The sequence below is a fragment of the Girardinichthys multiradiatus genome, chromosome 2 (genome assembly GCF_021462225.1).
Source record: "Girardinichthys multiradiatus isolate DD_20200921_A chromosome 2, DD_fGirMul_XY1, whole genome shotgun sequence".
Taxonomy (NCBI): domain Eukaryota; kingdom Metazoa; phylum Chordata; class Actinopteri; order Cyprinodontiformes; family Goodeidae; genus Girardinichthys; species Girardinichthys multiradiatus.
Window position 1 is genome coordinate 37,869,731 of NC_061795.1, and position 14,629 is coordinate 37,884,359.

A 14,629-nucleotide genomic window follows, 5' to 3' on the forward strand; every position below is an offset into this window, starting at 1 on the left:
TACTAGACTTTTTTTTTGCTTTTTTGCTTTAGCAGCCAGATTTATGATGAAAGAAGAGTTGGAAAAGCTGTAGTTAAATTATAGTTGAGCATCTGCAGAAGGAATGCACTGTTTTTAAGGATTGTTGTCTCCTTTAAGATGTGCTTGTCATCAGATTAATCATGCTTGTTTTTGTACTTCATCTGCACCAACCACAAGGTTTTCTTGACTCAGAGGTTCTTGAAATGTTGTTAAACTAGACCTAACTAACTAAGAAGCATCTCTGCAGGTTTTCAGATCTTAGTGAGGTTCTGGATCATGCTCCTCTCTGCAAGCCTTCATCAAATCCATGGGGTGGGTGGGGTGGGGGCTATACTTGGCAGGCAGGCTTACTGTGTGTTTATTACTTATCAGTGGCCCTGAAATTGAATCCTCTCGTTTTCCATGACTTCTTCTTCGTCTTTTTTTTCCATGGCCTGTCCACCCATGGCACGCCAACCAATGTATTTTCAGTCTGCTTGTGAAACCGAAGGAAGTTTGACAGGGGAAACCATGGCATGGAGAGGTGGGGTGGGAAGCTTGTTTGGTCTCTTCGTATAGTTTGTGTTTGAACGTATCTCACAGCAACCTAACAGGACTTATTAAACATGATGTCAAGCTACTAAAGGCAAATTCAGAATGTATTCTTCCTGGTTCCTTGTGTTATTTTTAGGTTTTTAAGATGGTTACACCCAGCAGTTTAAACAGGTGATGTAATTTGTGTTTGAAGGTGTGGCACCTTCCAATGCTGCTGTTGCTTTTTTGTTGTTTTACACTTGTGTTGCCAGGAGCAGATCTGTAAGACCTGTATTTGGTTGTGTAAAACATAATTATGACATGATCCATAGACAGTATATGTGTTTCTTGGATTTGTGGCTGTAATACAGATTTGCATCTCTAAAAACACTTATTGACCAAAGGTCAAATAATGGGTATTAGTGGAGATGTTAATTTGTTTTTCCCCCTCACTCAATATTACACTTTACTTTTCCAGATGCTATTTTTGATAAATAGATTAGATTATTCTGATTATTTTTCTGCATGATTGACATAATTCATTATTAAAAGATAAATATTAACAATTTGCCATTTCTGCCTGAAATAAAAACATATCTATATTTTGATTTACTCATTTCTAAATATTCTTCAAGGCTTTTGTAAATTGTTAAATCATGCTTGAAGTGTAGGTGTGAATATTATGTTACCTTTAGTACATTTCTACTGTTCTTTTTTCGGGGTGGGATTATTTTACATCAAACAACTTCAAGGATTTTAAAAACCAATCGGTTTGAGTGCACAAGTTTGAATTTACTGTGTATTTTCTTTTATCCTTACGGGGTCAAAGTTATACATACAGGCTCAAATCTATACTTTTGTATCCCCACTAATATTTGGATATGTATCCTTTTTTGTTAGAAATGGCCGAGGTCATTTTAATTTGTTTGTTTCCTGGGACAAACCTATAGTATAATGCTTAAAATGCCGACAGAGTTGAGGCCAGGGCCGTTCTGGAAGCTTAGTCTTACCCTGCTATGTCTTTTCCATTACCAGTTTTCAGCCATCCAGCTGCTAGTTTGGTTTGAATTGAACTATTTGGAGGTAGTCCTCCTATAATGCACCAGGACCACTGGCAGTGATGCAGACCCTTGCTATGATACTACCACCACCATGCCTGACAATTAGCAAAGTGTTTTTATCCTTTAAAGCCTCAACTTGACTTCTTCAAACATTGCTCTTGTCATTGTGTCCGAAAAGCTCAATCTTTGTCTCTAATGACCATAAATCCTTTCTCCAGAAAGCTTTTGGCCTGTCTTTGTGGGCAGTAATGGATTTCAGACAAGCTTGAAGCTGTTCATTTTTGTCCAGAAATGTGCTTATTGGTCAGCACCCTCTAAGTCCATGTTAAAATATTTTCATAGGGGACAGGGATGGGGGCACTGGCGTTCCAGCATCTTCCAGTTTATGAAAGGTTTGCATGTTGGTGGTCCGTGAATTGTTCCTGAATATTCGAATAAATTGAAAGTGATTAAAAGTGGAGATAATTATGTGTCGGGATGGGGAAAAGATCCAAACACCAATCAAACATGTTTTTAGAATAGATAAAGCATGTTATTATACGTTTCTGCAATTGCCCCAACATCAACATTATATAACATTCATGTCAATTGAGCTTCTGCAGCAGCTCTTGGTTTACGTCTTCCTCAATTACGGTTTGTCTTTGCCCTGAAGGCCAGATGGAAAATCCTGCAGCTCAGAGGGTTTGACTCATCTAGACCAACAGATGCTTCTCTGATAACTGCACTATTTTGGCTTGTGAAGATGCATTTCATAGACAGGAAAAGCAACTACAAAGAGAGCCAGACGGAAAGACCTGAAGGAGTGAAACGCTCTGCAGCTGCAGAGGTGTGACGTCGGATATCTTTTGATTCTGTCAGAGTTTGAGTTTCATTTCTCTGCTCCCAGCTTGAGTGGGTTTCTATGTCAAGTCTGTTGGGTTCATCTCTGTGTGAGGCCGCGTGCTCGGCAGATGTCACACTGTGGCACCCCACGGAGCCATGGTTCCTCCTTTCTCTCGCTTTCAGTCGCATGACAGCTCTGTCTCTCTCTTTCAGCTATAGTCCGCAGCCTCCCAACACTGACCCATTCCTTCACAGCTTATTTCCTCTCCCTGTCCAGAGTTGCCCCATGGCTGGTTTGTTATTATCCACCCCCCCCCCCCCCCCCCCCCCCCCCCCAGTTAAGAGGATAAGGCTTGTGATTAATGCTAAATCTGGATAAGGCTGGAACTAGCCGGGTGAGCAGGGCGGGACTGACAGAACCAGACTCTTTTGTTATAGGCTAAGCATGACATCATTTTTTTGTTTGTCCAGTGGCAGGCCACAGGTTGGGCACGTGCAGGCTAGTTGTGTGGCGTTGCAGCCAGCTAAGCCCTCACACACAAATACACACACACGTACACAAAATCCTCGCTTGCCCTCACATGTCTCTGAGCATCGCAAGGAGCTGTCTCAGCCAGCCAAGACAGCAAAGGACACTATTGTGGCTCTTTGTTCAGGAAGTGAATGCAGGAAGCGGGAGAGCAGCATTGAGGGGTATTCAAGGATGGGCTGCAGCCTCCGCCTTCTGCCTGGCCACCTCTCGCCTCACATCCCATTGAGAACTAATAGGCTCCTTCCCCCAAGGCGCTGAACTCACCCTCTTTCATTGGAGCTCTTGATTCTTAAGTTAACTGAACTGAATGAATATGTTTGACCAGCACTGCAGCTATTAAAATTGTGTCTTATTTTCTTCTACCTGTCCCATCATATCTCTACATACCTTCTTAGATAATCTCTGGCTGTAATGGGGCAACCAGCCAGGCAATCTGACAGATGGACAAGAGGTTTTCACTACTCCTGCAGCTCAGATGTTTGGAAGGGGGAGGCTAAATTCAGTGACCTACCTTTAGTGACAAATTAGTTCATTTTTCCTGTGTTGAGCCATGAATAATCCATTTATTTTATGGACAGTAGTTTAAAAAGTTTCCTATTATTTAGCACATTTGTTGCTGATGCAAAAAATCTGACGGTTTAGCCTACTGACCGTCAGTCGGCTAAACCGACTGACTAAAACAGTAGGTTTAGTCAATCGGCTAAACCATACCAAAGAGATTAATGAATACTTTAATAATTCCAAAGGGACAATAAATGAATTGATTCAGAAGATAGTTTTGTCATTTTAGTCACAAACAAAATAGTAGTATTTTTTAATTTATGTTGCATACAATGAATGATGCATGTATGAGAACTGGAATAATGGACATTTAAATGGAAAAATATAAAGATTCACCCAGATTTTCGATAATGAACCTGATCTTTCTGTTGGACTAATAGTGACTCAGGGTCTCTGATGATTTCACTCACAGATCAGCCAAAAGAAAACCAAGAGCAGAGCCTCTGATTCTCTGCATCGACTGTACTGACGACAGTCTTGGGTAATATGATCATCTGATCAGGGTGCTTGCTGGGCCCCTCCTCTTGGAGGTTTTCAACTCAGAAGAACATATATCTTTTCTGGCCTGGGAACATCTTTAGGTACTCCAGAATGAGCTACCGAGTGTTGCCTGGGAAGAGGGATGTCTGGGTCTTCCTCCTTGACCGACTACCCTCCCGATCTTGAATAAGCAGAAAACAATGGGTGGATTGATGGAATAATGGAGGTTAAACTTTTTAAGAAGAAAGAGAGATTCCCCGCTTTAAGTTTCAAGTTGTTTTCACTTTTCCTTGAAATTTAAGTACACTGAGTCCCAACTTCAACACCATTCATGTTTATGTTTGCTGTACCAAGGATCTGAATGGAAACCCTAAATGACAACAGTTATATACTCTGATAATAAGACTTAAACTTATTACTCATAAAATGTCTGTAAGAGGGTTTTGTACAGTCATGATCTTGTCTGTGTTCCTAGTTACTGGATTGGCTAAGTGCTGTGCTAAACACTGCAAAATAACTATGACCAGTTAATGCATTTACACAAAGAGGAAGATTACCAGAGTTTCCACTGATGACACACACCATATGTCGTGATTAACCTCCTCCCAAATGGGAAGGGAGGTAGGTGTGACACATGATGGGAAGTCCAAGGGTAATCAAGAATTATCAAGAGGAAAATGATGGAACTACTTTTTTACTATTAACTACTATTTAAGCAGGACAAAGACATTTATACATGGAAAACATAATCATAATCACATTGTTCTGCACGCAAACCTTTCCTGTAACTACAGTACATAGTTTTAAGATAAAGGACAACCCATGAGACTTCTGTGTGTCATTTAGCTTGACAGTAACAGTAAAACTGATAACTTTTTGCTGGTGACTCCTTTTCTTTCCCAGATCACCCAGAGGGCAAACACTGGAATTTTTTCTGAAAGTTTCATTCACATGTTCCCTCAGCCCACTTCAAAGATACTATATCTAACGATGTTTTTATTACTGCAGAATAGATATGTAGCAGGTTTGCTTTGATGAGGCCATACACTGGATGGTTGTGTGCTTTAGAGACTCTCTGTTTACCATAAACATGTTCTAAGACGTCTAAAAGTGAGATTAATATTTTATATCCAGTTTCTTTTTAGATATAAGAATATAAACAAAATCTAATTGCTCAAATTTATTCCGTTTTCTTGGCTCCGTTTTGTCTTCATATCTGTATTTCAGTCTTTCTGCGCACAGTTAGCCCTCTTTATTAAAGACGTCAAATCAGTTTTATGAAACATGACGGTGCCAGCTGTCAGTGCCAGTCACCGGCACGAGGTGTACATAACAGGATTCATGACTGGGCCGTAAACTTATAGATGCAATGCAAGGAGAAAGTGCTGCCCGCTGAATAACCGTTCTAAGTACATGTGCTGTAATGTCAGACTGAGATGCACTTTTGTTTAGGTTCAGATTTGATTTTGATTTCTGAACCAAGATGTCTGATGGTACTGATATGTTCCTATGCAGAAATGTTTTGCATAAAAATAACACTGCTGTTTTACGTAGGTGATTGTGTGGGTGGGGTATGGGGGTACAAGGCAATGGCTGAACAGTCTATAAAGCTGGTACATTTGGTAACCATGATTTCTCCTGGGTCTTCCTGTGGATATAAAGTGTTGTTATTGTTCACATCTGTCCACTTATCTGTCTTCCACTTATCTGAGATGAGGTAACAGGTACAGAAGGGAAGCCCGGAAATCTCTCTTCTGAGCAACATTCTCCAGGTCATTCTAATTCATCTCAACACAACTCTAAGCCACAAGTGATATACATGTAATTTCCTCCAGCACGTTTTTGGTTTGCCCTGGGGTTTTCAACCAGTGGGATGTGACTGGGAATTCTCCCAAAGGAAAGCATCTAGGAGGCATCCTGAATCTTTTCTACTCTGAGCTCCTCGTGTTACCCCTAAGGTGGAGTCTAGCTACCCTGTGGAAGAAGTGTCTTTCGGCCACTTGTATCTGAGATGTCTTTCTTTCACAGACTCTGGGTCATGGCCTGAGCTGCCAACAGAACCACATGACCTGCAAAAACTAAAGATAAAACCCTGAGGTTCTCAAACTAGACACCCTACAAGTACGCCATGAGGTCCTCTCTCTGAACACCACAAACAGGGTTGGTGACAAGGGGCAGCCCTGGAGGAGTCAAGTCCACTCTGGGAAGCAACTTGACTTTATGCCAAGAATACAGACACAGTTCTTGCTTTGGTAATCCAAGGACTGAATAGCCCATAAAATATTATCTGGCACCCTAACATTCCTGCAGAAACCCCACAAGATTCCTCTGGGGGACACAGTCATATGCCTTCTTCAGATCTACAAAACACATCCCATGACCCCCACAGCCACTCTGCTAGGGGAAAGATCTGTTTCAGATTACATTTCGCAATCAAATTTGCTAACAACTCTTTGGCTGTAAGCTTGATCTTCCACTGTAAAATCAGCAACAATCTAATATGCAGAAACATGAAACTGTAGTCTAAGGATTGATGGATGGATCAAAGGCTTTGGCTAGATATCCAACACAAGAATGAAGTCAATACAAGCAGCACAATTTGGTCCGGTCAGACCCAATTCCCGTTGCATCTTTTAGGATTTCCCCAGCTAGATTGATCGAGGCTGTTAAATGTGTTGGACCTAAACTGTAAAAACATGAAAAGCATAAAAAAAGAGTAATGTATACGGCTGTAATTCTGTATTCCTTAAACTCTTCACAGTTTTGATTTTGCTGTTAAATGAAGATCGCTCATGCTGCAGTCATCTTATTTTTCCACACTGTGCATCAGGAATGCTGGGCCATTTTTAGACTATGTGTACTAACATTGTGTCCCACACCAGCTCTCTCTCTCTCTCTCTGTCTATGTATCTCTCTCTTTCTATCTCTCTGTCTATGTCTCTCTCTCTCTCTCTCTTTCTATCTCTCTCAACGCTCTGTTGTAACCTCGTCTCTGATCAGTAGCACTGCTCCAGTCTTGGGGAATTATTGTTTCTCTATGTTGTGCAAGCTCTTATTCTAATGCCACATTTCTTTAACTCTGGATATTTTTTGTTTCCCATCATCTATGTTTTATGGTGTTTTATGGTGTGTGCGGACTGTCCCTACTGAGGAGCTTTGACAGCAATGCCAAACCTTGACTTTAGCCTTGCCTCAGATCTTTTGTTTACTCATGCTCATTACATACTTCATAAAGCAGGGTCAGTTTGGAACATGCACATGTGTTGGGACCCTCCCACTTCATTAATTTCCTTTCAGTTTTATTTTGTTTTTACCCTCTTCCTCCATAAAGAACAGCACAAAAATGATCTCTCCTCTGTTACCACTCCTTATCTGTGTATGCTGTGATGCAAACCTCCATTTCCTGTTAGATGAAGCCTGGATGCTGCAGGAACCTAGCATCCTGGGTGCTAACATAACTTTCTGTTCTTTCTGTACTTCTTTCTCTTCACGTTCAGCATTCCTTCTGGTACCTTTCCTGCCATAGTTTCCTTTTCTTTGTTGTTGTTTTCCCCTTCTTGCTTTGGCATTCCTTGTTTACAGTCCCTGCAGAGTGCATGCGTCAGTTCGGTGCAGGCTGGGCCAGCATTGTGACTCGCAGTAATGCTGTAGCACTGCAGAGGAAAGAGGGATCTGTAATTTTGCTGCAGTCAAACCGTTAACCCCTTTCTCAGGTCGCTGGCCTCTTAACACTGCACCAAAATCTACCTCCATGTCACATTTTGCAGGATGTGTATCTTTCCAATGTCATTTAGGGAACCATGTGCGTCATAGCCGGCCGTCTACACTGTCAGACAAACACCCTAATAAATAGAAGCTATATTGAATGCACCAACATATGTGTTATTTATTTTGTTATAGTTCATGCATATATGACATTTTTAAAAAGCATGGATGGATTTCTACTAATTTGAGTTTTATTTCTATATGAGAAATATTTTGTATGCTGGACTAGACTGTTTAACTTTTTTCAAGTTTTCGTGTTTGTTTGTTCTTTACATGTAACTTATCTATCTCCATTCTTCCACATAGCATTATTCACTTTTTTATTTTATTATTTTATATTTTTAATGTGGAACTTAATATGTTCTATTTGGCTATTACACTGCTGTGATACACTGAATTTCTATTGTATTTTATTCCTATGATTTTTCCGCACAATATTTTTTTTTAATAGATCACACCTTGTTCAGTATTTCTTCTAAGGCATTCTTTAAATGTTTTCACCCTTGAAATAAAGCTAAGTCCAACTGATAAACAACACCTCATAGGAAGTTAAGTTGTGTGTGTGTAAGCATGAGTGTGTTTTCATTTGCACTGTACATGTATATACAGTTAAAGGCCTTAATCCTTAGGAATTGAGATCAGACACCCAAAATAGATCTGATCGCATTAGGGGTTATTAGCCCAATTTATCCCAGCTTAGTAAAGTGAATAGAGGATAAAACAAAGAAAAACAGACAGAAAGATGAACCTTTTTATGGGAAAATGTGTAAATGTGAGCAGGTAGGCAGTAAACAAATGAAGTTGGAAGCTATAAGCGCAGTACATACCTAATCTGCAGGATTATATTTATGTTTCTGTATTTATGACTCTCTTTTAAACAAGTGCCAATTTATTTGACTGCTGAAATATGAATGCCATCACCTATGATGTCTTTTTTCTACACATTTTGTGGCCGATTTCTGATCTTCAATCTACTAAAAGTCTAACTGATCATATCAGGTTTTCACGCTGTCATGTTAGCATTAGTGTGAGTGTCTTGGACTAGATTTGTTTTGAGAACAGGAAACAATTTCTAACCAAACTGTACAGATCAACCTTGTTCTGTCTGAATCAGCTACCTGGCTGTCATCCAAATGTCTCTGCTATGACTGCTCTATAAGCAGAAATGTATTCATGCACACAGAGGAGCACATCACCAGAATGTCTTTTAGCACAAAGTCGTACAAATCCTTTTTTCCCCACTTCTGTTTTTCTATTGTGCCTTATCACCCTGTCTTATATTTGTCTCATCTCCATCATCCCCTACCGCTCTCCTCCTGCATCCATGCCTTCTCCATCCCTTCCTCCCTTAAGCTTGCTGTGTTCCCTCCTCTTTCCTGTCCAGTGGTGGTTTGATGATGCGGTGATTCATAGCCGCAGTAGGCGCTGCCTTACAGTCATGTGACCAAAGGCTGCCTGACAACATGGATGGAGGGGAGGGGGGCAACAACCGAGCCTGGTTGGATTGTATGCAGTCACATGCACGTGCTCATCAGCATCCCCCTGCCATCCCATCCTTTTGAACACGCAGAAACACTTCAGGGCATGCTCGTGTCTTCTCACCTTTTAAAATAATCCAACATCAGCAGCAGATGCACTCCATATCCAAACCCTCCATCATGCAATAATTTTTTTACGGCTGATATATGATGATATTATCCACCAAGACAACAAGGAACGTACTCAGCAGCTTAGAGATGTGCCTTTCTTAGCTGTAATGCATTATTTATAACCCTACTTTTATCTTCATATCTCCCTCAAGCCAGTGTTTATTGTTATGCTTTGTCATGCTTTGTGAGTTCATTCAGCTACATCGTATGAGAGTCAAACAGTCACAGGCTGTGCTCATTTACAGTGCCTTTTAAGTATTCATATCCCTTGAACCTTGCACATCCTAGATCAATGCAAAGCAGTGCATGAATGTGAAAGAAGAAAAAGGATAAATGATTTTAAACATTATTTGACAAATAAAAATCTGATCAGTGTTTTGTTCATGTGTCTTCAGCTCCTTTGAGACAATACTTTGTAAAGTCATATTTTACTCCGATCATTCCATTGTGTGTTTAGGGTTGTTGCAAGGTGATGCTCTTGCTTTGTTTCAAGTCTTTTGTAGCCTCTAACAGATTTTATTCCAGTATTACTCTGCGTTCAGCTCCATCCAACTTCCCATTAACAATGACCAGCTTCTCTTTCTTTCTTGAAAAAATGCATCCCCACAGCATGATGCTACCACCACCATGTTTCCTGATGGGGATAGCATATTCAGAGTAATGTGCTGTGTTAATTTTGTGGCACACGTAGAAATTTGCACACAAGTGTCAGATAATTCAGTTTTGTTCTCCTCTGACCGAAAACGCGTTCCTTCACATACTTGCTGTGTTGACTTGTGATCATCTGCAGAGAGGACTTTCTATGGCATTCTTTTTGCAATAACTTTCTTCTTGCCTCTCTTCCATAAATGCCAGATTTTGGGAGGACATAAGTAATAATTTGTCCAACTACGCTCATCACACTGCAGATTTTTATTTGTAAAAACTATTTTTCGGCGACCTGTCCAGGGTGTACCCTGCCTCTCGCCCATAGACTGCTGGAGATAGGCACCAGCTTCCCCGTGACCCACTATGGAATAAGCGGTAGAAAATGACTGACTGACTGACTATTTGTCATTTTTCTTCCATTTCACAATCATTTAATCTGTTGTGTTGGTCTGTCACATGGAATCGCAGCAAAGTGAATTGAAGTTTGTGATTATAACTTGACAAAAAACTTTTCATCATCTTTTATTATCAGGGGATATTTCTAAAAATTCAGGTGAATGACATAATTTGTGGTCCATCTGCTTATTAGATCCTTGTTGCACTGTAAAAAGACGTTTAGAATTCCAGTCATATTTGCAGGCTCTAACTTCCTTGTTCGATCATTGTCATATTTTCGACTGCATTAATGGTCAACGAACCTCTTCTGTGTTGTTTATTCTCTGTGCAGGTGGAGCTGGGCAGGAAGCAGGAAGTGGTGGTTTACGACCAGAGTTCCAAAGAGGCAGGGCACCTGTCCAAAGACAGTTTTGTGCACATCCTCATGGGAAAGTTGGAGGGTACCTTCCACAAAGTCTCCCTGCTCACCGGTAAACAAGACCATCTGCGCTATCGCTGTTTGTGGGTGTTTTATGCTGAGCAAGTGGGATGATGGTGAAGTGAGCAAAAGAAAAGAAGCTTTTAATATCTAGAAACATCTCCACCTTTGTGCACACATCTTATTCGAACAGGTGCAGTGTTGTCATTGCTCAGTTTAGCCAGCAGATGTCACTGACTGACACAGCAGGGTTTTTCACATCGTTACAGCTGAACCATATTTTTACTCCTGCCTCAGTGGTATAACGTTTGCAGCTCTTTCTTAGGTAGGAGGGTGACAGAAAGTACAACACCGTGACCTTGTGATGCAAAGCCTTTCTAATGAGTCTTTGATGTTTAAGCTTCTCCAGAGACATCTTCTCACCCAGCATCACTGCAGGAATGTGAAAGCTAATTTCCAATCCTCTGGATTGCTGCTGCCTGCCACAGTATCCACTAATCGCAGAAGGACCCTAATAACTAGCTTTAATAAGCTTTCTAACTTAATATTATCTTAATTTGCGATGGCTGCAGGCATTAAAGGGATGGCATCACTCACACATTTGCCGTCGGAGGCTTATGAATTTGTCCCAAATGTGTCAATACAGAATGGAGAGTGTAATCTGCCTGTGCCAGCAGGATTTGAAAGGGATGGGCAAAAGCATGCTGCTTTGGTAAATCTCTGCTCTCAGCTCCACATCCCCATTCTTTTCATCTTCTCAGTTTGCTGCTTCTGCTGGGAGATTAGTGCTTTTTCATGAGTCATTCATGATTGCTGAGAATTGCCTTAAGGAACACCAGGCTCCCAAATTATTCACTGTCATAGAGATGTAATGAGCGCATGCTTTATGGTTGGAAAGTAGGTGGGTGGGTGGTTGGTTCACCCCTATATAATGTTTCTCTTTTGCATATTATTAATTAAAGTACCCCTGTTAGCAGTTCCCTCTTCCTTCTCATTATCTCTTCTGCTTATACTTTCTTTTTTTACTTCAGGAAGAGAAAAAAAGAGTTGCACCTTTTCCATTTCTGTCGCCACTTCTCTGCTGTTTCCACGACAACAAAGGCAGAAAATAGTCCCCAGAAAAAAACAAAAAACAGCCAATAGCGTTGGCTCTTGTTTGGGTGCTTGTATTATTGGGTCAGTGGAGCTAGCAGCCAGTGTCTGTGCATACAAGATGTGCGGGTTTGCATGCAAGTGCATCAGAGGAGAAAAAGATGAGATTGTTGCGTGCTAGCTTGCTTTGTAACGCCACGTGAGAAAAGTGCTGCAGTAATGGTTATGTGTCAGGATGCGGCAGGGTTTTATTATAGGGAAGAGGATGGTGAAAGCTGGGAATAGCTAATGGAACCACTTAGAAAACTATTGTTAAAGACCTTTTTTTGCCTTATTAAACAATATGTAATTTTAGCGGATAACCCTTAATGCAAAAATATCATATGTTTTTTTTAATGCAATAAAGCCAGAATTAATTCTAATTCAAAACATATTTTAATCTATTTGTATGTACAATTCATCAGCTTGTGTGAAGTACAATCTGCATCCAGTCTCTACTGCATGTAGTGAGGACGAAAACATCTTTAAAATGTCTTCCTTGTACAGTTATAAGGTCCAGCAACATTAAACACCCACTGCTCTTTTGTTGTTGAAATATGGCTACTTTACTTTTGCTGCCATCTGCTTGACCTGTCTATATATGTGCTGCAAAGCATTTCCGAGGCTGCATTTTACAAAAAAACAAAAAAAAAGCACACTTTTTAGTAGTAGTATTACCATTAATAACACAGTTTTAATGGTAATTTCATTTTTAAATACTGGATGGTTAGTGTTCAGGCCCAATGAAGCTGAAAATGGTCCAATTATGCTCACCATCTAATATCTCTGTGCATCTTATTAAAACCAAAAAAAGAAATAAAAACTCCCTGAAAAGTCTGCACTAAGTGTTTGCAGTCTCCAATGCCATTTAAATACACCCAGATTCTGCTTCTTTTTCAGTTTTCACTTACTTTTCTGCCTCCATTTAGCTTCTTCTGGTTTATGACAGTAAGATTTCCTCAGGATTGCTTCATAACTGATTGGTTTGTGATTAACTTCACACGAGCTCACCACACATTGAGACACAGCTTATTCAGTAGCATTATGTTAAAAGTCAAGTTAGAATGAGAAATGACGAATAACACTTTCTACCCTAGGTTTTTTTATTTATATTTACTGCTTACCAATGGTAGATTAGATCAATCTTTCTGTGACACACATTTTCCAAATGGATTTTGTTATATGTTATAAAGTGTTTTCTTTTATTGGTTTAAGTTTACCGTCAACCAGGGAAACTCATTTTTATAAACAGAGAGATGGTAGATAAACTCATAAACACAACCTAAGCATGTGTATTTGTTACTTGTTGATCCCAAAATTATCATGTTTTGGATCTGTCTCCATTCATAAAATAATCATATGAATAATTATCGCTACAACCGGTTGAAATAATACACCGGTTCCCAACTGAGGATGAGGTCATGTGACCATATCCCAAATTATCTCTTTGTTTTTTTGAAGAAGATAAATAATCCTGGATCTAACTTGACTTTTGCTGTGTAATTAGTTTAAAATATGTATTTGCTCAGGATGTGGTCATGGTGGCAGTTGAAAAATGTTACAGTGTGCATGTAAATCTATGTGTGCTCGAGGATTAAGTGTTTGTTTGAGCGCTTCATTGATTGTGTAAAATGTTGGTGAGAAACATGTCTCTCCCAGGACATCTTTATTTTTACCACAGTGGTGATCTCACCCACAAGGACCTCAGGCTGATGAGTTTTGCTTTTTCCAGACTTTGTGTGTGTGTGTGTGTGTGTGTGTGTGTGGGAGGACAACTCCACACTGTTGGGGCCAGCTGCCTCCCCAGTGGGTCTAAAGTTTGCATGTTTCCCACTGTACACAGCCGAACTGTGCAAAGCTCAGTGCTGCATTGGAGAACACCAACTATGTAGCTGCGACATGTGTCAAAGCAGCTCTGATGTCTCACCAATGTGAAGCATTTTTGACCTAATGTTTTAGGTTCAGCAGATAGAGCTGCAGACAGAGCAGATAAAAAGAAAAACTACAGTCGAAACAGTGAAAGTTCCCATACAAGAAGAGGTGGTGATAAAAATAACAATGCAATTTGATCACTGCACACACATTTCAGTAATACAGTCAAATCTTAACAAGAACAGATTATGAAATGGAAAAAAAAATGACGTGAAGATACAGGTTTGTCATTTAGAAGGAAATGAAGGTGTCAGAGTATGTGGGTGAAGGTTGTAGATGTGCAAGATCATTCCTAATCTTCCCATGACCATCTGTCAGTGTTTTTCATGGGATTAGTACAGCATCACATCACAGGGTCAAAAAGACAAAGAGCCGAGGAGCAAAAACACATTGAGGGTCAACATTCATATGGGGTACTGCGTGGTGTTTTCAGTAAAGCACACAACCAGTTTAGTAGGGTAAGAAATGTGTCAATGACCTACAGAGAGGAAAACATGACTGTTATTATCTGGAAAGGTACGAATTTTCCTATTTTTATTTAACTTTTGTCAAGCACTAACGGTAACTAGCTTTTATTTTGAAAATCTACCACTTGTCCATAATGTACAATGCAGCAAGCCTAAATTCTACATGTATCCAGCCTGCCTAAAGCAATAAAACTCACAGTAACTGTAAGATTACTTTTTTCATTCATATGCAT

The 14,629-nt window shown here is 40.1% G+C and overlaps 1 protein-coding gene across 3 annotated transcripts in view; it reads left to right on the forward strand.

Moving 5' to 3' along the window:
* The window catches only part of dusp8a (dual specificity phosphatase 8a), a 52,333-nt gene that overhangs the window by 12,432 nt on the left and 25,272 nt on the right, over window positions 1-14,629 (forward strand). For all 3 annotated transcript variants that reach the window (XM_047346070.1, XM_047346078.1, XM_047346086.1), the window contains exon 3: window positions 10,780-10,918. In XM_047346070.1, coding sequence (XP_047202026.1) covers window positions 10,780-10,918 — 139 coding nt within the window. The remainder of the gene's footprint in view (window positions 1-10,779; window positions 10,919-14,629) is intronic.